This window comes from Nestor notabilis, unplaced genomic scaffold, assembly GCF_000696875.1.
Source record: "Nestor notabilis isolate BGI_N333 unplaced genomic scaffold, ASM69687v1 scaffold9534, whole genome shotgun sequence".
Taxonomy (NCBI): domain Eukaryota; kingdom Metazoa; phylum Chordata; class Aves; order Psittaciformes; family Psittacidae; genus Nestor; species Nestor notabilis.
In genome coordinates this window covers 1-27,346 of record NW_009924280.1, presented here as the reverse complement: position 1 = coordinate 27,346, position 27,346 = coordinate 1, and the positions used below count along the sequence as shown (strand labels likewise).

At 38.9% G+C, this 27,346-nt stretch overlaps 1 protein-coding gene across 1 annotated transcript; it reads right to left on the bottom strand.

Annotated features, from left to right (window-relative positions):
- On the bottom strand, positions 1–25,646 carry MRPL3 (mitochondrial ribosomal protein L3; the record flags this gene model as incomplete). Its single annotated transcript, XM_010012537.1, has 9 exons — positions 1–232; positions 8,114–8,191; positions 9,625–9,702; positions 12,008–12,116; positions 17,975–18,035; positions 19,804–19,903; positions 23,468–23,566; positions 24,389–24,480; positions 25,454–25,646. Coding segments are annotated over 9 exons (960 nt in total), but the record flags the coding sequence as incomplete, so codon positions are not given.
- Between the last annotated feature and the right edge of the window lie 1,700 nt (positions 25,647–27,346).

Here is a 27,346-nt window from a genome sequence, read left to right as displayed (position 1 = left end):
TGCAATTCAGAGGTTTACTTTTATACAGCACTACAAAGTTCATGATAGTAACAGAACTGTGTTTTCAATTACATAAAGAACATTACGTATATGTGACAGATGGATCCTTGAACTGGAAAACCTCCTCATCATACAGGTCTTCTGGTAGTTGTTCATCTCCATCAGCAAAAAAAGTGGGGAACGGAGGGTTTTTATTGTGGTTCTTGCAAGTAGGCAATTTGCTGTCTCTGACCTAAAAAGCAGGAGGGGAAGGATAAGGATCACAGAAGACCTTCAAGAAGTGATACGCTGGAAATCAAAGAAATCACCTTGCACGCATCGGAAAAAAAACATCCAACAGCATTCCCACTACACTTGTTTACATGAAGAATTCCAGGTATTATCATCAGTTATTTTAGCACCAACCCCAGCTACTGAATTTAACATTACCTGTCATGAAGAAGCTTTTAAAAAACCAGCAAAAAATACCCCACGAAAAGCCCAGAAAGAATTTATCAGTGTGATAAATTTATCACGACTGTAAGAGAATCAAAGCCTACCCTCATGAATTCATTGCTCAATACTTTAAAGTATTATTAATACAAATGTGTGGAAGGATGGCTCATTTAAACTGTGTTTCTATCCCCCAGTTCTTTCCCACATGACATACCAAGTGACATTATACAGTGTAATCGCCTCTTCAACAACCAAAACATGCTTTTGATATTTAAAATACAAACTATGGCAACAAATTTTGCAGAGATATGTGCATGTGCTGTATTCAGTCCCTCTGGCTACTGCAGAGTTGAGCATCTACACTTCTTCACACAGGAATCAGTACCCAAGTTTGTTGACCACGAGGCTTTAAGAAAGTTAACTTCCGAGAACTGTAGAGCCACAGAGAAATTCCTTTCCTTTCCTGACCTCTTTACATGTGGAGAGATTTAAAATCTAGCCCCTGAAACTCCAATCTCTGAAGAAAATGAGGAGCTGGAATTATCAGCCAAAAACAGTTTGTCTGTGGGAGAAGATAGAAAGCTGGTATCTCTGCAGAAAAAGGAGCTACCGATTCTCAGGCAATGGGATTTTATATAATATTAGATTTTTCATTTCTATATTATTGTTACATGTGATCTTCCTCCTGAGCTGTAATAATCCCTTTCAGCCCCTATATTAAACTGGATTAAAAAAGAAAGTACAAATAGACTAGACCAAATTTTAGTATAGAGAAGATAAGCTCTTCCTCTTATTTTTGTGGTGGGCTTCTAAAGAATAGGAAGCTTGTTCTTACTCAACAGGACACAAACCTCACATAGGACAATTGTGATTTATACTAGAAATTAAATAAAACAAGTTTATGCCCACTGAACGTTCTGACAGCATGACATTTACCAAATTCATATCTGCTATTACTTGAGCCTTTTCCAGAGTCCATGAGGATTCCCGCAGATGAAGTGCACAATAAATCTGACTTAAACTTTAGCTTCTGGAAAACTTGTTTTGCTTGTTTGTTAGTTTTTCTCTCCTGAGGAATTCCAACAGTTTTCTAAGTACAGGCTTGATAAACAGAAGAAAACCTTTTGCTAGGAATGAGGGGGTGAAAGGCTCAACATGCTGTACTGGTTGAGATGGCTACTTACTTTTTCAAGTAGCCATGGGCTAGCGTGAGGTGTCCCTGCCCATGGCAGGGGATTGGACCTGGATGATCTTAAGGTCCTTTCCAACCCAAACCATTCTGTGATACTTCCTCTAGCAGACATCTCCCTCTGAACAGCATTCTCTATATACTTGTAAACTGCCCTGCAGAACTACTGAAGTGATTTACATTACATATTGACAGCGAATGAGTGAGGCTGAGGCCCAAGTCCAAAGACCTTTGCTGCAACAGCTCCAGCAGCAGGGAGTTCAGAAAAAACACCGTCAGACAGCTTCAACAGCGCCAGCTCAACTGCTAAGGCTGAGAAATCATCCTTCCCCTTCCATACATTGCTGCTGTTTCTTCTGCTACATGGAAACGTGTTTTAATGACTTCACCAGGTACCTATTATTCCCCTTGCTCCCTTCTTTTTCATTCCCTAATCCTGTGACGCATCATAACCATTCTTTGACAACAGTAAAAACCCCCTGGTCTCTACACAAGTTACAATAATGTTAGGAAGATAATTTTATTTCTGATGACATACTCATATCATACACATCTCATTAAAATGTTTTTCATGGCTACTTTTCTGTTATTTTGGATTATTCTCATCATTAAATAATGTGTGCTGTTACATACAAGCTGTGAAAGGAAAACGAAAGGAATTTAAATGTTTGTTTTCCGATCTTTTTCCTTTCTTTCCCCCTCTTCGCTTAAAAAAAATCAACTTATCACAGGGCTTGGGATTGACAAAACTGCACTTAACTGAAAGCAAACCCAAAAGTCTAACCTTAGTCTTGCATTAGTTGATTTAAATGAATGTAAGATTTCTGGTCAGCCGTAACATTGTATTTTACGTATTAAATGTCGAGTGGCATTTTGAAGATGGTGCCTCTTGTGTAATAAGGAGAATCCTTGAGGTAGTTTTAACATTCTTATGGAACATTTTCAACAGACCATTGTTTCAGAGGAGTACAACACTGTTCATTTTGCCCCTTCTAAACTTCTCAAAAGGTTGACAGATCCCAGAAGTACAAGCCACATCTAATGTCAAAATGCTTTATTCCGAGTTGCTCTTTCTTTTGATTGGTGTTATTGGCAAAGTATTTCTTTTGACTGGCAAAAAATCCCGCTCTTTCTCCCTCATCTCCTACATTCATTGATTTCAAATGCAATTTAAGTATGACTCCTGAAGCACCATCTTGGAGCATCACTATCAAACTGAATGAACATACCTCCTTCTCCCAAGTTTCAAATGTTGTTAGACACATATTATCATTCCCATCAAAATGCAGAACTAAATTTCGTTTTACATCTGAAAGCACCAATCAGCAACTTAAAACATGCTATAATTTATCTGTCTTCTTAAAAGAATTATTGAATGACTCCCTTTACATTTACGAAGGGTGCAGCATACCGAAGGTTTCCTGAATGTATTTCCACAGATTCCTGCACAATCATTTCAGAGTATGAAAAAGGGGTTACATGCCATGCAGCAGCAGTTACACTTGCCAACAGAAGCATGTACGCAGACAAGAAGCATGTGTGATGAAGCACAGCTCTTCCTGTTTTCCCAGTAACCTTCTGAGAGCATTCCTAATAAAGGAGTAAGTTTTAACGCTCCGTGTTACTAAAATCCAGTGAATTTAGCTGTCACCCAGAGAAGGGCCAAGAGCCCAAATGGTTATTACATTCCATAAAATCATTCAAAAGCATTCATAACTCAACATAATAAAATCACTTGGCTTGCTCAACTTCTGTATTAATGCTCCTATATATTACAGTAAACTATACTACAAATAGATGGTATATATGGCAGCATATATACACTACAGTATATTCTTTGTGAAGTTTTCTTACTAAGAAAAATACTAGAGAAAGCTGAAATTGGAGCTGGTTGGGATTTTGCCACTAAATCTTTAAAACAGCCATGAAAGGTTCCGTAGGTAATTAGTACACTGTAAATTAGTAATACACATAGCCCGTATATCAACAGCGTAACAGTATAAACAAATACAGATTCAGTCATCTATCACCACAACATACGCAATATGGTCATAAACAGACATTAAAACCTGATGCTTAAGTCAGAACTCACATTTAAAGCTTAAAATGGCTTCAGGCTGTGTTAGCAATCATAGCTAAGAAGTTGTTTGATAAGCAGGAAAATGTGTTTAAATACAGAGAATGTTAGAAATAACCTCCTCAGGTGTCATACATTACCTAGCTCAATTTTTCTCCTATATTTGAAGCTAGACAGAAAACTGAATCCAAGAATTCTATCCATTTCTGACCAGCCTTATTCTGTCTTAAAGAAACAAACAAAAACTCCACACAACTCCATCATGGTGCCCAAGGTATAGAATCACAGAATCATAGAATGGTTTGGCTTGGAAAGGACCTTAAGATCATCCAGTTCCAACCCCCTGCCATGGGTAGGGACACCTCACACTAGACCGTGTCACCCAAGGCTCTGTCCAACCTGGCCTTGAACACTGCCAGGGATGGGTCATTCACCACTTCTTGGGCAACCTGTGCCAGTGCCTCAGCACCCAAAAGAAAGGGACAGGGAATATGAAAGAAGTGAAGGCATCACACTAGTCCTGCATGTCCTCACAATCTGAGCACAGCACAGGCAAGGGGAAGACTGAGAAAGTTACCAGCTCAAGCAGAATACTGTACTAAAGCAACAGTGTACTTCAAGTTTAACTCAATTCTAGCATATGAAAAGGTCAGCTCAGTAGCCAACTTGCTAAGCAACTCCTATGGGTTACAAGTTTTGCCACAACTTCTGCTTTCACTACAAGTGATATATTCAAAGTGATTGACATTGAATGTTCTAAGAAAATCAGGTGCCTTAAAATTAAGACAGGTACAAAACATTACCAAAGATAAACTATAGCATCCTGAATTATAAAACACCACAATCTAGCAACCCCTCTATTATAAAGCATCTACTTAAAAAGGGAATTAGTCTTGTGCTTCTCGAGTTGATGGAAGAGAGAACTTTTTGGTAATATACCTGGGAGAGAAACTTGAAAGCCATACGCTTCCGAAAGAAAAACTATCTGCTTTCTCCCTAAAGGATCGACAGCACAGATGGCAACTACAGGACCTGATCTAAGATACACCAAGAGAAACAGGTATTATTACCTGAGGCAGGCTATCTTGATAGGCACAACAAGCTAATGTACAAATGTACAACATGCTGCTTACTCTGCGATGTTACTTTTATAACAGAAAACTTCCATACATCCTAGCAGACTGCTAAAGTTTCTTCATTTTATTAGACCTCATCATTGAGAAAGAATTCCATGCTAAAGTAAGCTTTTTCCATTAGTTTTCCAGTTTGTTAGAGACATTACTTATGTCAGTGATTTACCCGCATGCTTCACTGTGCAGTACAAATGAAACCTTATTTCTAATTAAACCAGGAAGCCATCAATACTACTATTCTGCACTTTTATACTGCTGAAAATGAAACTTGACAAATTTAAGTGCTTCATCTCTGTCTGGATACAGAGCTGATGCACTGAGTTTCCAAAAATATGTAACATACAAAATAAATGTATGCTTTAAGGTGCACTGTGGTTTTAATGGTTACAAAGCAACACCGACTGGGTACTGAACATAAATGCTTTCCTCCTAAGAGACACACAGAGAGAAGTATTATGAGATACTTCACTTTTTGAGCTAAAAGACAGATCCAAATACCCTAGACATGAATCCTACCTAAGTACAGGCAGGTATTTAGTGGAATGAACAGTAATTATGCATGCCATAATAGTTTGGGTCTGGAGCACTTTGGTCAACATCCTTCCGATATTGTATTATGTCAAAAAAGTGCTAAGGAACAAAATCCCTCATTCTTCCCATGGATCCTCAATCCTCATTAATTAAATTAGCTGCAACTCTGAAATGCATATGCCAAAATGCACACTGGAAGATACTCTTGGCTTCTAAATTGTAGATAACAATGACTTGAAACACGTTCAAATACAGGTAACTTACGAATATAATTAATACAGATTCTGCATCTTGTAGACATCATGCAAAAGGATCAGTAAAGCAGTCAGAAAAGTGCCTTGTACCACTTAGTTAATACTGATGGATTAAGTTTACCTGGAAAAAAACCCCAAACAACAAAGGCATTTTAACTTTTGGTCTTTGGATGAAGATCCATCACCCATGGCGAGTGAATCCAAAAGAAATCACTGCTGGACAGGACAAGGACTTAAAGGGTGTGCAGCAGACTGCCATGGCAATCAATGTCCATTATCCTTTTCACATCACAGATGTCAACACAGTTGTTTTACTGTATATGCTCAGATGGCTTGGCCTAGCAGTCTCCTCTTAACAAGGCAGTACTGCTGCCTCAAGGACTTTTTCAAGCTACCAGCAAGACTGGTTTCAGAACAAACCCAGTAAATTCAAGGTGTTCAAAGGGGATGCTTTCCAGCCTAGGCAAGAGTAATGTCTGAGCGAATAAAAAGAGAAAGTGAAAGAAGAGGGCAGAAGTGACCCAATCATGAGAGAAAGTGCACAACACTTCCAGTAGGTTCTTTTCCAAGAGGAAGTGTGCAGTGTCTGATCACCAAGGGGACACTGACTTCAACAAATCTTCATGGCATATTTAAGAAGGTGAAGTATTAAACACACACAGCTTTGCTTTTAAAAACAGTTTATAATACAAGACATTTAATCAATATTTGTTTTCTTAACTCAAAACCAGAAATCAAAAGATGAGTCTAGTTAGAATAAAAGTTATGAACTGGTAGAAGTAAGTACTGTGTTCAGAGGCTTAATGGCTTCATAAAGTGGTGTATTTTTGCAGATAAGACACGAGGTGTGTACATGCAGTTACCACTGAAACATGCAAGCGTGGATTTTAACAGCATGACTAGCAAAATAAGATGCACAACCTTTTGTAACAATTAGCTCTTGCTTAAGAGTACTATTAAGATCAAAGAATAAAGTCTGGGTATCAAACGTTACTCCTTTTTTCAGCTACATTATGTTGCTTGTACACATAACATTGCAATCTAAAAGTAACACCCTACAAGAAAATCACAGTTAACTAAAATTCAGACTAACACATAGCAATCAGGTTCATGGCTCAGGATTAGATAAAACATTTAGAACACAGTTAAGAAAAGGTCATTCAATCCAATATATGGATGAAAAGCCAGTAAAACTACAGTCTTAATTTATGTCACTGATGTCATGCCCAGTAATTTTCCAGAAGTTATCCTGAAACCTACTTCTCCTGGACATCTGTTAACTGATTTGCACTATCATGGGAGAGAAAAGTGTAATGCATTCTCCAGGCTTGGCTGGACATTACTATCAAAGTAGTTTAGAGATACCTCACTCAGAAAGAAAGGCCTCGTTTCCAGAGGGAGAAACATAAAGATGAAGTTAATCTTTCTGTGTATAAACACTTATCTGAAAACTAAGGTTGCTTTACTTAATGCCCAGTAACTGTGGAGTTCTGCTTCATAACTAGGAAATATGTAAAGGAAAATGGATGGCCATAGTAAAAATATGTCAAGAACACAATAAACCAGTTGAAAACATCTGAGCTTGATGAACTCCGTAACTTTTCAAGAACTGGATCACTTAAATCTCTTCAATTCTTCCGAGGATGTTAAACTATATATCAGCAATATAGGTATATGTACAACCAAATCTTTATAATCATTCATAATAAAGATGTTTGATACCCTGTGGTCTATTAAGTCAAAAAGGAAACAACTTCCTCCAAGTAATTTCTGCTTGCAGATCTGCAGAATATACCTACTTCAAAAGAAAAGTCTCTTTTGAAAGTAATACCTAAAAGTACTTTTCTTGCCTTGATGTGGCTTTTTTACAGTGTAAGAACACACTAGACACTTCAGTTTTTCATACACCATTCTGAAACAATCTCCTTAAAATCTGAAATTAATTCTGCAGACTACCACAGAAAATAACACTGACACATTTATACTGATTGCAAATGCAACTCATATCATTAGTGTGAACTCCAGCCAGCCCCTCCTGTATCTGAGCTGCTCCTTGCAAAGCAAACTGCTACTGTGTAAGGGAATGATTTGAATAACCTTTAAAGCAGTGCTTGCTGTGTATTTCTGTTCATGAATACAGCCCTTAAACAACATTCTGGAAACCTCACCATTTCACTGTTGACACAGGCTAGTGTTAAAAGGGAATGGACCTAGCCCTGAGACACTTAGCAAAGGGTTACAGTGACTGTGTTGCTTTAACATATGCTATGTGGGTGTACAACCCCGGTGCAAAGCTAAGAACTAGGGGTTTAGCGTAAGTGGTCACCCAGTGTCTCCCTTACAGAACTGACCCTGCTGCCCTTTAATTCTATAGTACAAGATGGGATTCCAAAGAAATGAAGACTGCATTCAACCAGTGTTTTTTGTTTTGCAAGAGGAGTTGTTGAGAGCTTAGGAGTCACTAACACCAGTAAGTTGAAACTAGGAAACATACCTTCACCAGACAATTCGTGTGACCTGGAACAGACCCATTTACATAAATAATATCATGTTTGGTGTTGATCCTCCACACCTAGGGAAAAAAAGCAGACATTGAGCTTACTTGTTTTAGAGACTATTCCCAGTTTTACAAACAATAGTCCTGCAAAGCACAAACCAATTAACTGGAGGTGCTACTGTGGAAAAGAGGAATATTCTGTACAGGCCTAAACTTGCTGCAGAATTCAGTCAGATGCTACTCTGAGTGCACAGCTTTCTAATGCAGGAGTCTATTAAAGAGCTTGTGATCAGGCTGTATTTGGCGAAGCAGCTCTTTGTTCAGCGTAACACCAACCAAGCACCCAAGTTTTCCCTCTAACAGCAACAGCTGCTGAACAACTGAAATCGGTTTTAGTTAGCAGACAGCAGCAGCAGCAGATTTTTTAGTAAACTAGAGGCTACCATGCTTTTTGTGAAAACTACAGAGGTTGCCTTCAGAGACAGAGAAGAGCAGCTTAACAGCCCAGGAACTGCTGCAGCAATGTACACATCAGAATCTGGACAGAAACTAGAATCTCCTTTTTGCACATGAAAGTGAGGACAGTGATAAAGTTAGGACTTCAAGTATCTCAGACTTGTGTTGGGAATGAACAAGTGGAACAGGCATGAAAACATTAACTGAAAGTCATCAAAAGCCTGATTGTTTTCCCACTTGAAAGGCAGAAGTCAAGGGACACAGCAAAAAACAACACATCAGATGTGGAGGTATCACCCAGATCGCAGGGTACCCATATGCAAAGGGAGTTCAAGTAACTTATTTCTAACCAACAAGAAGATAGGAGCACACATTTGCTGCTCTTTCCAGCTTGCTTAGTTCAAGATTGTAGAATCATAGAATGGTTTGGGTTGGAAAAGACCTTAAGATCATCCAGTTCCAACCCCCCTGTCATGGGCAAGGGACACCTCACACTAAACTATGTCACCCAAGGCTCTGTGCAACCTGGCCTTGAACACTGACAGGAATGGAGCATTCACAACTTCCTTGGCCAACGCATTCCAGCACCTCACCACCCTCACAGGGAAGAACTTCTTCCTTATATCCAATCTGAACTTCCCTTGTTTTCAGTTTGAACCCATCACCCCTTGTCCTATCACTCCAGTCCCTGATGAAGAGTCCATCTCCAGTAGCTTTTGTAGCCCCCTTCAGACACTGGAAGCTGCTCTTCTCCAGGCTGAACAGCCCCAATGTTCTCAGCCTGTCTCCATATGGGAGGTGCTCCAGCCCCTGCTCATCCTCGTGGCCTCCTCTGGACTTGCTCCAACAGCTTGTGTCCTTCTTATGTTGAGAACACCAGAACTGCACACAGTTCTCCAAGTGAGGTCTCAAGAGAGCAGAGGTCTCAAGGATCGCCTCTCTCTGGATTCTGACAGCAATGACAGGCAGTACACCAACATAAGGCTACATGGCTAAGTGCACTGCTTGGTAATGCAACCACCATATACACATTCTACATACTCAGAACTTACCTTTAATCCCAAGGATGTCCTATAGATGTTACCCATTTTACCAGGCATTTTCTTTCCACGATAAACTTTGGCAGCTTTCTAGATAAAAATAGGACCAAAAAAATAATATAACTGCAAGAGATACACTTAAAAACTCAGAGGAACACCAAAGAAAATATGCTGGTATTTCCAACATTGAAAATATGTACTATTGAAAATATCTAATATTGATTAGCATTTTAAATACCTCCTACTGGAGGTTAGGTTTACTCTATATGTTGTCTGAAATACTTTACCTCAATCATAAAATTGCTATAAATACTGTTGTATCAACAGAGGAATTCTAGCTTTGCTTAATACTTACCCTGTATAGATTAAGAGCAAAATCGACACAAGACACTCACCTATAGCACAGATTGTAGCAAATGGAAATTTGCTTAAACTACTTGTGGATGCTACCAACAGAGCTTCAGAGCAGTCTTGCCCTGAGAGGCTGCCAAAATGAAGACAATACTGTAGCTTCCTCCCTCTCCCTAACCCATGATAAGGGGGTACCTTCTTGCTCTCTACAACTACCTGACAGGAGGTTGCAGTGAGGTGGGGTCGGTCTCTGCTCCCAAGGAACAAGGGACAGGACAAGAGGAAACGGCCTCAAGCTGCGCCAGGGGAGGTTTAGATGGAGATGAGGAACAATTCTTTCCCCAGAGGGTGCTCAGGCATTGGAACAGGCTGCCCAGGGCAGTGCTGGAGTCACCGTCCCTGCAAGTGTTCACACCCCATGTAGACGAGGCCTCAGTGACATGGGTCAGTGGTGGCCTTGGCAGTGCTGGGCAACGGTTGGACTGGAGGAGCTTAAGGGTCTTTTCCAGCCTGGTTGATTCAATGATTCTGTGAACTTCATACTGATGTAAACCAGAGCATGTATTTTTGAGAACAGGATATTTAATTACATTCCTTGCTATTGCTTAGTTTCTGTATCCCTTTTTTTTTTGGCTGGGTATAACCCAGTAAACAAAGGTGGAAAAGAAAAGGCAAGAAAAAGTGCAATAATTTCCATGGTATTATCAAGGGATTTGTTTCAGTTTCCTGCACCACTTTGTTATTAATTAATAATGGGTTTTGGTTTTCTTTTTTGTCTGTTGTTTGTTTGTGGGTTTGGTTTTTTTATTTTTTTTTTTAGGGCAGGGGTTTAACATGTAAAAATAATAATTTCAGGAAACCGGCTGCAATGAAGTTCTAGGAAGAGGATTCTGTACTGAAGAATCCAGGACTACAACAACACCTGAGCCGGTCAACACTATACTGGCAAATAAAATTAAGGCATTGTTTTTCCCCATTGCATCCTTTCACCTTGTTTCCTTTCCATCCATCATACCTATTCCCAATATTATTTCCAATTTGAGACACTTAGTGAAATTATATCCAATATTACTGCTTAGGAAAGTTTAAATTAAAGAGAAGTAAACAAGGGTTGTTTTGTAATAATGAACACCATCTGCTAAACCAAAAAGTGTTGCATGTTCAAATATTTACATTCTCCAGAGACAACAGTGCCAGGTACAGAATTAATTTTCCAGCAAAAATGAAGGACTATAAATCAGTAGTTTATGCTTTTACAGTCTCAATTACTCTAACTTCATTTTCTGGTGCCTTTTTGCTATTCTCTTGAGCATTATTAATAATACTTTTTTAATTTTTATTTTAATTTCTCTAAGAAAATAACAGACAATTCAGGTTCAGCACTGTAACTTAGTTGGACTTAATGCTGTGTAGCAAAGCAAGTTTGCAAAAATCCCTCTTAGTTCAGCCTAAATATTGTGCAGCTTTTAAAGGGACAATGTTTTAAATGAATCTGTTCCAAAGAGCTTTAAAACTAGTATTAGTTATAGTTTCAAACCTAAAAATGTTACTTCGTACTCTACTTAAAAACTACTTAGAAATCAACAAACTATTTTGGCAATCTAATTGTTCATTAAGCAGCTACACAAGCCAGGCTAGGTGATAAAAGCACTCTTCGAGGTTCCAAAGAATAGTTTTATATCTGCAGTATAAAATATCATTTAAATCCTTGACAATCTATAAATGCTGTGATAAATGATTCTAAGAACATTCTTTGGATCATTAAGACTATTTCTCTCAGCTATACTACAAAGTAGCACAATTTGCTCAGTTAAAATATGTTTTGCTTGCTTACCAGCAATAGAGAGTATTCATAAATCCAGGCATAAGAGAATAGCTATTTGCGTTGCTCATTATACAGGTTTCTGTACTTCCTTTGAAAGAGCTAGGATCTTCTGCTACCAGAGAGTAGATGGTAACAGCTAACTATTGTGAAATGGCTCACTTTTTGTAAGCACTTCTAAAAATACTGAAGAATGTTGAAACAGGAAATAAGAATCCTCACATTGGTAGATATGGCTCCAGGACGTCTGTGAGTTTTTGTCTGGCCGTGGCTTGCAGGCTGACCTTTAAATCCCCACCTTTTCATGACACCTTGAAATCCTTTACCAATTCTGAGAAGAAAAATCAATAAGAAATGAATCTGGGTTAGTCAGAGTTCGGGTTTCTAGCAGTAGCATTCATTTCAGTCAGGCTCATGATCTTTTTACATTTGCAAAGCCCAGAAGAGAGAAGAATATATTAAAACAAATAAATCTGTATTTTATACCATAAACATGTTTTAGTGAAATAATTAAAAGTTGCTTTACAGAATAAGAAGCACTAGAAGACAGTCAAATAGGCAAAAAGTCTAACATAAAGTGCTTCTTGTTGTGACAGTCCTTAATACATGGTACTCTAATGAGGCTTTCACCAAATGAACACCAGAGCAAACAAACAAAAAACCAACCAAAACATCTGAATAAAAAGCAACTGTACAATAACACAAACCAAAACTTAACAACAGACCCTAAGCATCAAGAGGAAAGAGATGGCTGCTTAGACTATCATAAAAATAAACCAAGGAACATTTCTTTTCCAAACTATAATAGACAAACCTCTTGAAAGGAGTTTTGTGTGTAGTAAAAATATTTACCAATCTACACACATCTGACAAATAAGGTCTAAACCACAACAACAAATAAAGCAGATTTTCAGAGTCCATACCTTAATCATTGAGGCACATGATAGTATTACTGGCTTTGGTGTTTTCTGCTTATTGCAGTGACAGACTCAATAGGAAAAATTGCCCCACCACTGCATTAAAGAAAAGCCAATTAAAGTGTGTGTTTAAACCAGCATTACCCCTTTCCAAAAGGAAAAGTCCATCCACAGGGTTTATGGCTGCACTGATTATTTTATTAGTTTAACAAGATGATCCTTTTCCTCCAATTTCTAGAAATCCTTCCTCTGCTAATGCACTTCACCATGTCCTAGTCCTATTAGTTCAAGCATTAGGACCTCCTGGCCAAACACAGGAAAATAAACCTGGATATACAGCTCTGTGCATGCTGTATATAAGGGCTCTATCTTTAAAAACTAGAATAAATATACAAATGTGGAAAACACCAACATTCACCAAAACTGGATTCTTTCCTCTTCCACTTGAATAATTCTCCCCACTGCTTACCTAGTTGCCCAGAGCAAGTCAAAATACAGTCAAACCAGCCACAAAAAGGGAAGACTCTCTAAAGCCACAGAAATATAAGAAAACAAGACTTGTACAATCCTGGTGTCTGTCTCTTGGGTTTCCCTTTCCCTCCGCAGAACCTAGTGGTCAATTCCAGTTAAATTGACACAGAAGAAAGACATGTAATTGTTTAAAATAAAAATTATTGGCAAAAAAGCCCTGAATATTTTTGCTCCTTTCCTACAACTAAGGAAATGCTAAACCATGATTAAAGTAGCAATACACTCGTTTAGCTTGCCAGGTGGCCAGTTGTGCATGTGGTTGCCATCAGCAAGAGAGTCCTTTCCAGGCCAGCAGATGGTGGTGCAACATGGGGATATGGAGAGGGTCAGGGCAATGCAAGGGAGCCGAAGGCTTCAGAGGGAGGAAGGACCTGGGTTGCCAAGAACACAAGACAGAAGTCTAAAGGATGCAATGCTCTTTTATACCAGTTTCTCATGCATCAGCTTACATTAAAGGCTTGCAGTAATGAATAGGATAGTTGAAAAAAAAAAAGAAAAGGTTTGAAAAATTCTCATGCTTTAAGCCACAGTACTGACAACCTCTGGTGTTTTCAGAAAACACGAACATTTGTCAAAGTGGGATCTTAATCCATAACCATATGTTAAACAGCATTAACATCAGAATTAATACACTGAAGTGTGCTGAAGTGTAATGTTTATCATCCTGCTTACACTTGTAATTTCTTGCTAAGACATCTTCTGCCTGCTGTCCTGGCTTGAATCAATGCCACTGTTCTTCACTATATAGAATTCACTCAGTTGTTTTACTTAGCTTCACTGAAGCATGATTGCCTGAGTCCCAGGAAGGAGCCACAGGCAGCAATAATGATATGCAAAACTAAGACACGCAAATGTTAAGTGAAAGAAAAAGAATCTTTGTCTAGAATTAAAAATAGAGTTTAATTGCACGCAGTTGTTCTAATGTCACCTGCAAGAAAGCAGATGTTCAGGTCAAGCACCTAGTTTCATATAAAACCTCATTTTCCAGGTTTGATACAAGTAAAATGCCAGTACCTAATAAGACAACTTCCATTTAGAAAGCTACTGGAATAAAGCACTCTAATTAAGCAACAATTTAGCATGCTGCTAACTCTTCAAACTTAGGTAATTTAAAAGACAATTATTCAGACGCTGTAGAGGAAAAAGATTCCAACTACCCTAGCCACGTAACTTCGACAACTGCAGAGCATACTTTTAGGCTCAGACTACACTGTTAACCTAGAAAAGCTTAAATGAACCATAAAGCCACCAGAATCACCACTTAAATCTGGCACAATTCAAACAAAACTACCGTTGGCTTTTTCTTCGGAGTGACAAAATCTCTGCGGTCCTGAAATGTTCATGAAACTGGTCGTGAAGTGGCAGAAAAAGGAGGTATAATACAACTCCATCTCCACACACTGCTGGGCTGCTGCTGTAAGGCATGTGCCCACCTTTCCCCCTCCTCACAGTTTGGTCATCTTTCTACTGGTGCAGAAGCTCACTCAACTGATCAGCAAGTCGGGGCACACAACTGATCCAGCTGAAAACTAACTCAGTGAAGAACACAGATAACTCACACTGGTCCTCGTGCAATTCAGGGTGCCACTACCAGCAATCGAAGGTTGATGGGAACTCTGTGGGAGCAAGCACTACCTCCCATTTGGGCAGCAGCCTCTACTCTGCCAGAGGTCACAGAAGCACAGTCTGTGAGACAACTGTTTCTGAACAGTGCCTAAAGCATATCAGGGCTAAGCAAGATCATCGGGCCACAGGAATTCTGAAACTCACCGCTGTCCCAAAAAAGGCACTGAGCCTTTTCCACATTTTTGAAACATACCTCTAAAGCACCAAGGAAAAGCCTTGTCATTACAGACTACTATAAAACTTAAGGACTGAGCTTTTACACTGCTGAAAATAAGTGCTAAGGAAAGAAAAACAGCACTAAAGAAGATCGACAGCATGCAGACACACTGCCCACTGTCAGTGCTCTAAAAGCCATTCATATTGGGCTGAACAAGTTATGAGATTTCAAATAAAAACAAACTGCTTACGTCTTTAGCCTTCTTGTTTTTGTGAAAGTGTTTTTCGTCACAGAGGTATAAACTAATCAAAGTATTCCAAAAGACTTAGACCAAAACTTCTGCAAGGAAAGTTTAAAAGCAGACAGTCATAATAAATAACCACCCTACACTTCAGTAACCAAAACAAGATGCTAACCACAGCTTCTGAAAAGTAGTGCAAGTACTTTGTTGAAGCCACAATAACCGAGAAAAGACTGCTTGTATTTAAGGAGTATATTTTTGCTTTACATTTTGGCAGAAGGGAGCATGCAAAAGGATATCTTCCTCATCTGAATCATTAGGAGTTGGTAAAAAATGAAAATAGCCTTTATATTTCACTATATTATCTCCTTTTTATGGTGACATCATTTTTCTTTCTTTCCCTTTTAAAGGGATAATTAGAATTCATAATGCTGTTATCAACAGCACTGCTAGTTTCATCTATATGATTTCAAACATGGCACATGTCAGTGTTTCCTCCAGTAAAACAAAATTACTGACAATCTTAAACATGTAAAGTACATGTTCACGTAAAAACATTTCTAAAAACTTTACTAGCAGAGATAGCAAGTCTCAGGGATTATGTCTTTTAAGTCCATAATGGTTTGAATCAGGAAAACGGACATTGCTGAAGGAAGGAAAGGAAGTCAAACTGTGCTTCCTACTGTAAACAGCACTATACCCTTAAGTACCTTTTCAAAATGCCCCTATGTCTTAGGAGCTTTCACTTCCGAAAACAGGATTTTAGAAACTAAGGTGCAAAGGGTTCTTTCAGCCTGTGAACCAAAGCTCCCCCGGCTCCCTCTTTGTTCAGTAGGGAGAAGCTGGCTCCTCTTGAGGGGGGTTCAGAACACAAGTCTAATGTGAAGCACATTCTCATTTTTCCCTCACTGTGCAGCCCAATTGCATTCCCAAGAATTTTGCCCTTCACTGAAGATTTCTTGGATGTTTCTGTGACACTGTGAAATCTGTACAGAAATGTATTAAAATAATTTAATTCTTGATCAAGAGTTAAAGGAATATGCTAAATGCAGCATTCCATAGAAGCGGAAATTAAGAAGAAAATGAAAAACAGAAACCAGAAAGCAAGCCAGTCACAGAAAAAGGTTTTAAACCCCACAGATGTAGAAGACTGGAATGACTGTACATTCACATTGACAGAAAACCTATGATAAAAAAAGAAAAAAAAAGACCTTTCTCTTTAGCTATAGAATGTTCTCTTTCACCTGTATAGTAGGATGACATGTAATATGCTACCAAAATCAGCAGTATAAACAAAAAGCTAATTTCTCAAATGGGATCATATAAATACCTAGAGAAAACAGATTAGAGATACTGAATTACAAGATAGGATGGATTCACTGAACACTCACAAGATCCCAGTCTATTTTTAGGTTGCTAGTATTTACAAATACAAATAGCAAAATATAAGTAAGTACCCTCTGGCTGCTTACCAGTATCTTTTACATTGCTGAAAAACCCTTTCCTAGTTCTTGAAATGCTTCTAGAAAAACAAAGATTTTCTTCATTAACAAAGCATGACATTTAATCTACATGGAATGACTGTATTCCTAATGACACGGTGCTTTGCTTTGCAAACAAGCTATTGTCCCTTATAGGCTGCTCGCTGAAGGCAATTTAGAAGAAGAATGAATATACCAGATTTAATCATTATATAAGGAAGTTTGACATAGAAAAATACTAATTCCAGTCAACTCCTCTACTTCCTTTCCTCAAGAGGGTGCCCTCATAGGTGTAGCTGTATTAGAACCAACTACTTGACTCTACTGTTATGGTTGGCTTCCCCATATACGCAAAGCCCCATGAATAATAGTAGACATTTGTAAGTATTACACACATGCCAGACAATTACAATGGATGATATTTCAACAACCCCAGTTGGGTATTATCTCCATTACACAAAAAAATAAAACATCAGATGGAAAACATTATCTCCATAGCACAACACAGTAAACATACACTTCACTGAAATACAGAGACAGGAGTTCTCTTGAGCAGTGGAAATCATGGACATAATAGAAAAGGCATGACTAGTCTTTGCCAGTTTTTCTTTTGACACCCTTTACCACTTGTGCTCTAATTTGGCATTTGCATTGGTCTGAGAGGAAATCATTCCTCCCACGTTAGCCATTGTTGGCAAGGAGATGAGCTGCAATATGAGAGAAAACAAAAAATGGAATTTGACAGCTCTGTTGTCCTGCTAAATGTATTCAACTATCTTCTTGTTTTTCTTTTGGTCCACACAATACCTCTTTTGCATTTCTTCACCAAATCAAAATTAAACAGCTTTTCTGGGAACTGATGTCTTTCAGCATTTATTTCCCACTTCTGCATCCCCACACATGCTGCCTTATAGACCCTTTTTGCCCATGTTAAGCTTGAGCACCCCTTTCTCAGCTGTTTGTCAAGCTCTTCCGTGCTAATCATGTATGGGCACCAGACAGCACATGCAGAATCACAGTCCTAATAGCATATTTATTGAACACCTGCCATGTTCAAAAGTGAGCCTCAGCAAAGAAAGATAATTTGATATGGAACTTCTACTTCCTGTCACTACCCTTGCAACTGTATTTCAGCTTTCGTGACACATGAGTTCAAGACAAAGTAGAGGGGGGAAAAAGCATTCAAGCAGTCTATTTGAAAGATGAACTGTACATGGAAAATCATTAGGAACCTACGTTTTTGCAGTAACATCCACAAACTGCCCTGGGCGGAAGTGAGCAGCATACAAGGGAGTACCTTCAAAAGAAGAGGAGAGATGAGGTTCAACCAAGTGCTGAAATCCTCAAACCACTACCCAGTCATTACCATCCAGGATAATTACAGTCATGGGAAAGGAAACAAAACTTTGTTTTTATTCACATATTATTTGTTCTTCTTTATAAACCTCACTGACTAAACCAGATGCTTTGTAGTCACTATCTAAGCATGTTTCTCAGTTAGTAGCCCAACTTCAGATGGGTAGGAAGGAAAGGTTGGGGCTTTACTCATATGTTGCACTTCAGATTGAAAGAGACAAAGCCCCAAATGCTTAATTAATTAAGACTCCAAATAAAAAAAAAACTTGGCAAGAAAACAGAACATGCTCCACTTAAAACTACTAGCGCTTTACAAAGTGTTGAGAGTGCGGCAGAAGTACAGCTTCATCTACTGGGGAACTACCTACACACTAACCTTTAGTAGAACTAGCGCTACAGCAGGTCAGTGACTGCAATTCCATTCATTCCCTTAAGTGCCTGCAGTATCAATATTTTATTTTTAATTAGAGATTTGTCTTCAGCAATTTCTTTTTCATCCAAATGCATTATTCATTAGCAGCTTAAAATAAACCCACCCAGGATTGATAACATAGTTCATTACAAATGAGCTTTAATCTGAAGATCCATGCAGCTGCATCTTTAATAGAGATTTTAAGTCAACAAGCCTGTTTTAAGTCAACTAAACCCAGTAATTTTAATTGTTTCACATTCATTCCCATTGTCATGCTGTTTGCTAATCTGTATGAACACAAACTGAAATGATGTAAACCTCTCCTAAGTCTCAAGCATAAAAATCCTCATCTTATTTCATGTTCTATTTATATGACCCATACATAGCTGGGGTAAGACGCCTGTCAACTGACAGAAAATCATGTATATGAACGTTGTTATGTACAAAATACAGACACTGCAAAATCAGTTTATTGAAAACTTGCAATTCTACTTTATCTCAAGGTTTTCCTTCCATTTATCAGTCCAGAATTTCTCTTCATGTCAGATTTGGTTTCTATCAGATACAGCACTATCTTAAAAAGGTCTTGAAAAAACCCTTCCCTAATGGCAAATAAAGATGTAATACATGAGAACTTCCTACCATACACAGTTGTTGGAAAAATACCTGTAACTTTCAAAAAGCACGAAATGAAAGTAATCTAAATACATCAGCTAATAAAACCTTAAAAACATAAAACTTTCCAGTAAATCTCCAAACTTCTAATTTTCAGTTTCAGAGAACGTTTGTTATAATTTATCTTAATGTGTTTTACTTGGCAAGCTGCCAGAAAAATGCCATATATGACAGCCATAAGTCTTACTTCTGAAGGCACAAGAAGGAACAAACCTTAAACCGCTATTTTAGGCTCCTGAGAAACATTACTACAAAATTCTCAGTACCCCTCTCATAAGGATAATCAAGAGAACTTCCTGTAAATGTATTCATATTTATCCCAACAAGTCAGTCAAGGTTACAGACATTTATTTCTTAACTCAATGTTCATATTAACTAGTTTGGATGAGACTTATTTTCTAATCAATGGAAACAATAATATGCAGGAGAAAGGAAAAATCTTACTTCTCATCACCTAGAAAGTAAGGCCCATTTTCTAGTTTTCCCTAAGAAAAATGTTTGCTCAATGACAAAGAAATAAGAATTTCAGCCAAATGAAATACACATCAGAACTTGGCTTAGGTGTACCAGTGGCAGACGGTAAATCATTACGGATGTAATATTAGGAGTTCAAAAAGATTACCTGGTTTAATGATGGCATCATCTGTTACATTAAATACTGAAATTTTCTGCTTCCTTGGTACTCCAGCTTCTTTAAAAATTTCCATTGCAGCCTCTGATTTCTGTAGTAAGGAGCAGCCATAAAGAATAAGTGATCTTAAAATACCCAAACATTTCTGTCAACTAGTTATCCTACAGCTACCTCATATAAACAAGAGATACATGAAGATTTCTAAGATCAAAAAAGGGAAACCAAACATTCAGAATATACGTAACACATTACTGTGTTATGTAATGACTTTCCAAGAGTTTTGCAGTAATTCAAAAGCATTTTCTCTCTTTGAAAGCTTCTAATGACTTCGTTCCATACCACCATAAATCTAATTTATTGGATTTAACTAACAAAACCACAGAAATACAGCCTGGTCTTGGAGAAACTTCTAGAAATGCTTCACTTTCCAAAGAATAGACTCTTGAAAGAAAAATGAAGAATGTGTTTCTGATTCATGCATTTGTATGCAAAATACACTCAGCGCCAAACTACTGCTGACTTACTGAAGGGGAGCTCTTCCTGTTAGAGCAGCCTGACAAAGTTAAAAGTGCTTAAAATTGTTCTCAGTTCTTTTTAACAAGAAAACTCACAGAACAGCTGACCACTGAGATGATACCAAGTAATGCAAACGATGAAGCAGGAAAACTGTGGCCACAGGGAAACAATGCAGCTCATTTTTCTTCACATGAATTGCTCTAGAAAGCAATTTAAGCACCTGACAGTCCTGTCACACTCAGATAGTCACATCTCTGAGGTTCACTTCTTGGCAGTTCTGTGCAGTTCTTCTCTCTGAAATAATTGTGTGTGTGCTCAGACAAAATATTGTTAATAACTTTAAAATAGTTTATTTTGAAAACGCGCACACTGCTCTTCTTTTTGGTTTTAAAAATCTTCCAAAAAGTGTTAGGAGAACAGAGGGAAGCTTTGTGAAGAATGAGAGGGCAAGATGATGATGAACTCTGCCTTAGACACGGACCAGAAATTTTAACTTTATGGAGCTGTCCTAATTTGAGAAGAGTGTGGATACAAAGTCGTTGAGAATTAAAGGACTTTTTTGACTGATTGGTTGACTGGAGTTCATAGTACAAAACACTTAAAATACCTTTGTAAAAAAAAAAGTCTGAATACAAAACCTCCCCTAAGACCACATAAATTTGAGGCATCAATGGAGGACAACTGTATTAAACTGCAGTACCATATGTAAGAATGAAAAAGAAATTAACCCCCTTTCTACTAAATGCCTGCATATCAAGCCTTTACTTCCACTGCTCTGTAAAACTGCTGCCTTAGATAACAGCAAGGGGAGCTCTGTGCTCAGTACAGGTGTCTGGAAAGAGCTACCACAGTTGAGGAAAAGCATAGTGAATGGTTGAAATCACATCTCGAGAGTCCTACTATAGCCTTGCACTGTTCTACTTCAACAACAAGTTTTCTTCAAACAGTCAAGTCAGAGTGATGGATTTCTACATACAAAACACTGCAGTCTACACAAAACCTTCCTAAAAAGCAGTACTGAAGAGGAGAACACTGAGTGAATTCTCAGATGTTCTTAAAAATACCAACAATATCAGTATTACAGGAAAATGATGGATATGCCTTTACTTAAGGGAAGCATATAAAATATTTTTGACAAAAAAAATAATTGTGAGGACACTGAGAGAACTGTACTTTTGAGAATAATTTTGCATTTAAAAAATCATGAAAAATCTGTTCACTTTTAATAGACTGACATAGAGCAAGCTATAAAGGAAAAAAGAATCTTGCTAAAAATGCAATACCCCTTATCATTTTTTAAGCAACTTGACACTCAGAAGAAATGCATGAAACTCTTTGATAGTAAAATTACTGAGGGAATCATTAGACTGAATTAATTAAAAATCAGTAACTGTGAGGAATCTCAGGAAGACAGATGTTCCTTTGAGGAATTAACAGAAGATAAGCTGCTTATGCTCATTCAATACAGTATCATTCCGCCTCCTTCTCATTCTCACTTTCAGACACTTCAGAGAGAAAAGAAACAAATTAAAAGACATATAAACATAGGTGAGCAATGATTCAAACCTGCAGCTAAACCACAGAAAGAAATAATTTGTTAGTACCTTAACAAGTAAAATTGGCACACCAAATTCTTTCTTATAATGTATCTAGTTTATACAATGATGATCATAACAACAACAAGAAGAATACAGAGCTCAGTCTCAGGCCAGGTCCTTACCACAGATTGATCTAAGGATATTTAATTAATTTACTTATTAAAATGAGTCTAAGTTCAACCAAATCAATAGGAGCTAACCTGGAAAAAGTTATGTCCAGGACAGCCTCTAACTTAACTCAAACTATTAAAAAATCCTTGATTTGACTTTTTAGGTAGTTTGGCTTTGAAGAAATTTTCTTAAGTTTGTAAGAGCTGTGTAAATAGAAATTTTCTGTATACCTCCTTGCTTCCTGCACATTTTTACTCTGACATCATCACTGGTAACAATGTCTTTATGAAAATATCAGCTGTGAAACGTCCTATGTGCATGATACAACTTGAAAACTGTGATTCGCGTGATTCTTCCATGTCTTAAACCAAGGTAAGAGGAAAGAAAAAACACAGCTGTCACTTCTCCAGGAAAAATGTCACACCTGGAAAGTGGAAACGGACTGAAGTGAGGATAGAAACCTGAAAAGGACAAGCAATGATGGTGAAACATGGCATAAACCCACTGAATAGAAGATACCTTAAAATATAAGCCTGTTCAAAATCAGCAGAATATACTATGAAAGCCAACAGATTTATCAGATGAAAAAAGCTCCTTTTTCCTCACCTCCACTAAAGCAAAAGCAAGTAACAGATTAATTTTGAGGTTCTGGGACAACATTCTGTTTGAAAAAGGAAACCACCATGTCCTGAAAAAGCCACGATCAACTTATCCTGATTCCCATTTTTCAGTCACTAGATCAAACAAATGAGCGTCAGGATACTGCAGGAAGTGAAAAGTGGTATTCTATAGAAGTAAGGGATCATAGAAAGCACAATCCTTTGAGGGAAAGCTTTGTTCCTGCCTTGATCTATAATTTAATTTTCCTCCTCAGGAATGACAGCTCTGCCAAACAACCTTAACCCCTGAAAGTGTCTGGGAATTCCACATCAGGAAATTCATCAGTAAAACTATATGCAAATTAAACAATCTTAACAGACGTGTTGAAAAAAAGAGTAAGCTACAGAACAAAGTCTTCTAAACAACCCATGAAGCTGGGTAAGTTTACAAAAGGCCATCAAAGCATGTATCTTGCAGTTCTTGTCTCATATTGCTTCCCCGCAGACACAGTGAACACACATGTTCCTACACTGCTAATGGCCCTTCAGACCCTTTCATCAGCATGGGACACTACACGTCAAAGCAACTTCCTAAACCTACAGCTTTCCTAGAGAATCAAGAGCCAAACTTTCAAGAAGTTCTTCTTGCTATTCTCTTAACCAAGAAATGACATTAAGGAAATAAGCAAGGGTGAATGTGACAGATGACCAGTTCCAAAGCATGCATGTCTGCCAAGTAATCTTTTAGCGAAATCTGCCTATGCCACTTTTGCACTGCAGTCACAACAGAAACAATTACTCCAACAAAGACACCCAAAGTGATTCACTTACAGAAAAAGGAGATGCGTTTTTGCCTCCAACAATTAGCTGAGATGTTTTGCTACCCGACTCTTCTTTTGAAATGTATCTTAAAACATGACAATCTTGCACCTAAAGAAAAACAGTATTTATTTGAGTATAAGCAGATGTGTATGCTTTGAGAACATAGTAAGAGATTATCAAAACAAGTGAAACCAAGTCAGTCTCTGCTTTCATTTCTATCTACATAATATAACAGGAGATAGAACCTACAAGTAGGGGAGTATACCTTTTTACCACAGACATTCTTTTTCCAATCAACTAAAGGCTTATCTTACAAAAAACTATGAGTAGAGTGCAAAGTGTAAGTTTATAAATGCTCTAGAAATCTATTAAACTTTTGCCTGCAAGATCTGCAAACCCCCTACTGTATGCAAGAGCAAGGCATACAGTTAAGAACCCACATTTTTGACTCCTGCTTCTTTGCCCTGTAAACCTGATGTCCTTCACAGCAGTGGTCCATCTTACAGCAACAACAGGTCAGCAACTGCTTCAACACAGCTGCCACAGAATATGAAGCGGCAGCTTCAGGGCTAAGGCTAAGAAACCAAGGTGAAATTAATCCCAAAGTGCCTGAAGGTGGCAAAATGAAAAAAAAAACAAGTTGAAGTGGGGTAGTTAATGCTAGCTGTATGTTGCCTCCCATCTTTCCCTCACTTGGGTAATACTACACACAGTTCTGCAGCACTTGAACAGCTGAGGCAGAAGGCAGACTGCTCTGGTCTTGGGATATTAACAGAATAGGCATGGCGTACTATGCAGAGTTGGAAGAAATCTTCCCTTTCTTTAGGGATTTCCTACTCTGTACAACTGATAAATTTCACTTTTGCCTGAAACTTCTGCTAAGGATCTGAATACAGTGTAGGAGATGAAATTCATTATTATTTATTTCACCTTAAGTAGTGTGACAGCACGTTTTTTTCCTGACTTGGTCCATATTGGCATCATTCCCAGTTTTACTGCAATAACACCAACTCTGATGGAATCTGTAGATCAGAACAGAACATGGATGCACACTTAGTATTTGAAAGAGCCCATCTCATAACCTGCAAAGTCCCATTAACCGTGATCTTTCCTAAGGAGTTGAAGGAGAGAAAACATTGCTGACTCCCTGTGAGTAGACTGGGAATAACCTGTTCATTGATTTTAATCCCACTAGCAGCAAAGTTCTACCTGAACATGAAGACTAGTTCCTCATTAAGATTAGAACAAGCAGTGCTTCAGAGTAATTCTCGGGGTTTTTTGGGGGTTTTTTTAGAGAATACAACACCCATGTAGAATATTAGAGCCAAACTATTGAAAAGTTTACTGTAGGAGGTTCCTCCTACCCCAACCTTTGCATATTTTTGTCACTGTAACTGTACAGCACAGGCTGTCTGACTTCTGACAATCTGTGGCATGAAAAATGGAACACAAGATGAAAAATAAATGCTTTAAAGTTTGAAAAAATGCTCTGTTCCAGTTTCCTCTGTCATACCTGAGGATCTTCTTGTGGATTTGCAGACTGCCAGGTGGTTGTTTGGTGTCAAATGATGTGACTCTTCTGAAGGCTCAAAAACTTTCTATTGTTCTAGTCCATAAGACTTTGGGATCACTGAATAGAAGTGGGACGTACTATATACCACACTTTCAGAGTCCAGCAATATTTACAGGAACATTTTCAGCTTCATATACTTCATATTCTAGGGAGTCTCTTTTGATGAATTCTTAGTTTATTATTGTGCAGCAATGGGACTGGTCAAGTGCCGACTTGGGCTAAAAGTGAAGTTCTTACAAGTTTCTTAAGGCTTTTTAGAGAACTGATATATTACACTTACTTATTTACTAGGAGATGTATTAGATGACAGAGGTAAAAGCAAAAAGAATACTTTACAAGACACAATCCTGGTGTTACTGAATGCAATGACACAACAACAATCTCAGCCTGAGTTTGGTATTTCAGAAGGGATACTTTCTCACCTGGTTTCCACTCATTCACTGGCCATGGCTCGTCTTTCAGAGGGCACAGCTTGCTGGCTGTCTGAACTTTGTATTCCTCCGCAACTGTCTTCTTGAGGAACTCAACATTCTCTTCAGAAAGATGCTCATGCCACCACGTTGCACTGTTAATGTGCCTGACTGCAAAGCCCAGCTGCCCCCTTTCCAGTGGTGGGAAAAAGCGTTAAGTGTCTTATCAGTTCAAATAATGTCTCATAACATGTATGTTCATAATGTAATACATACCTCATATCATAACGTAATATAGTACACAGTCATGAAGACCGAAATTACACCAGCAAGCTATTCAACCACCATCACTCAAACTGACCACCACCACCACCACCTAATTCTTTGCCATGCTCTCATCTAACTTTTAAAGTATTTGGAAATATGCCAAAGGGGAGCAAGCAACAACAAATCAAACAATCACTACCTCTGTGGGAAAAAAAGCTAGATTTATGAATGAAGACATAGCAGTGGGTGTTGTGTACTTCAACTGTAGCAAAGCTTTCAACAGAGTCTCCCTGTGGCATCCTTCTATCCAAGCTGGGATGTTATGGCACAGACGGGTGGGCTATTGAATGGGCAAAAAGCTGGCTGTATCATCAGGCTGAATGAGTCGCAGTTAATGGTTTGCACTCTACCAGACGGCCAGTTACAAGCAAAGTTCCTCAACAGTCTATTCACAGGCTTGTCCTGTTTAATACCTTTATCAGTGACCTGTAAGAGGGAATGGATGCACCTTTCATAAGTTTGCAAATAAAACTGGTGAGCTGATAATGCTGAACGGCATCCCTCTGCCAGTCAAAGGGACAAGGAACCTGATGAAATTCATAAAGGAGAAATGCAAAGTCCCACGCCTGGGATGGAACAACCTCTTGCAAAAGTACAGGCAATGACTTCAGCAGAGCTGCTCCCCGGTCAGGCAATGAACCGGGGAGTCCTAGGGGACACAAAGAAGTAAAAAAGGGGCCAGCAGGCTCCTGGCAGCAATGAAGACCAACAGCAGCCTGAGCTGTATCAACAGAAGCATGGTCAGGAGATGAAGGAAGCAGTTACCACCCTTGCTTTGGCACTGCAAGTAGACCACATCAGCAATCCAGTACAGCAGGGATGTTTAAAAACGAGCGAGTCCAGCACACAAAAAAACCAGGGGCTGAAACATGTGCCCTGCGAGGAGGATGGAGGTAACTGGGCTTATTTAGTCTGGAGAAGAAGAGCTTAGGGGGACCTGACAGCATCTTTCTGATATCTATGAGAAGGTTACTGACAAGCCAGAACCAGACCGTGTTCACCAAGGTGCAAGCCAGGAGAATGAAAGAACTGGTATAAACTAAAGCAGGGGGTTCTGTCAGCCTGAGGACAGCCAAACACTGGAACAGGGGCCCAGAGAGGCTGTGCAGCTTCTGTCCATGGAGGCTGTCAAGGACCAACCAGACAAAGCCCTGAAAAACCTGGCCTGACCTCAGAGCTGGCCGCACTGTGAGCAGGTCAGACCAGAAAGCTCTGCTGACCCCTTCCAGCCCCAAGAGCTTTCTGATGTTACAAGCACTGCCAAACAGCTCACTGTGCTAACTGTTGTGAGGGCTAAAGAAAGCTCGAATGCTCCTTAACTCCCTACAAGGACAATGAGACAGTGTATTTAGCCACACAGGCAGTGAACACACATGGCTAGCTGGAAGAGCCGGCCAAGGAGATCCAAAACACGGAAGGTCAGGTCGCTGCTATGAAGCCAAGGTGCTGTGGCTGCAAACGTGCGTGTCCTGCCCCAGGCGCACCAAGGCGTGAGGGCCCCAGCAGCGCACCGGGCCCTACCACCACCCGTGAACGCTGCCAACAGGCTGCATCCAGGGGCCTCTCCAGCGGCGCGGA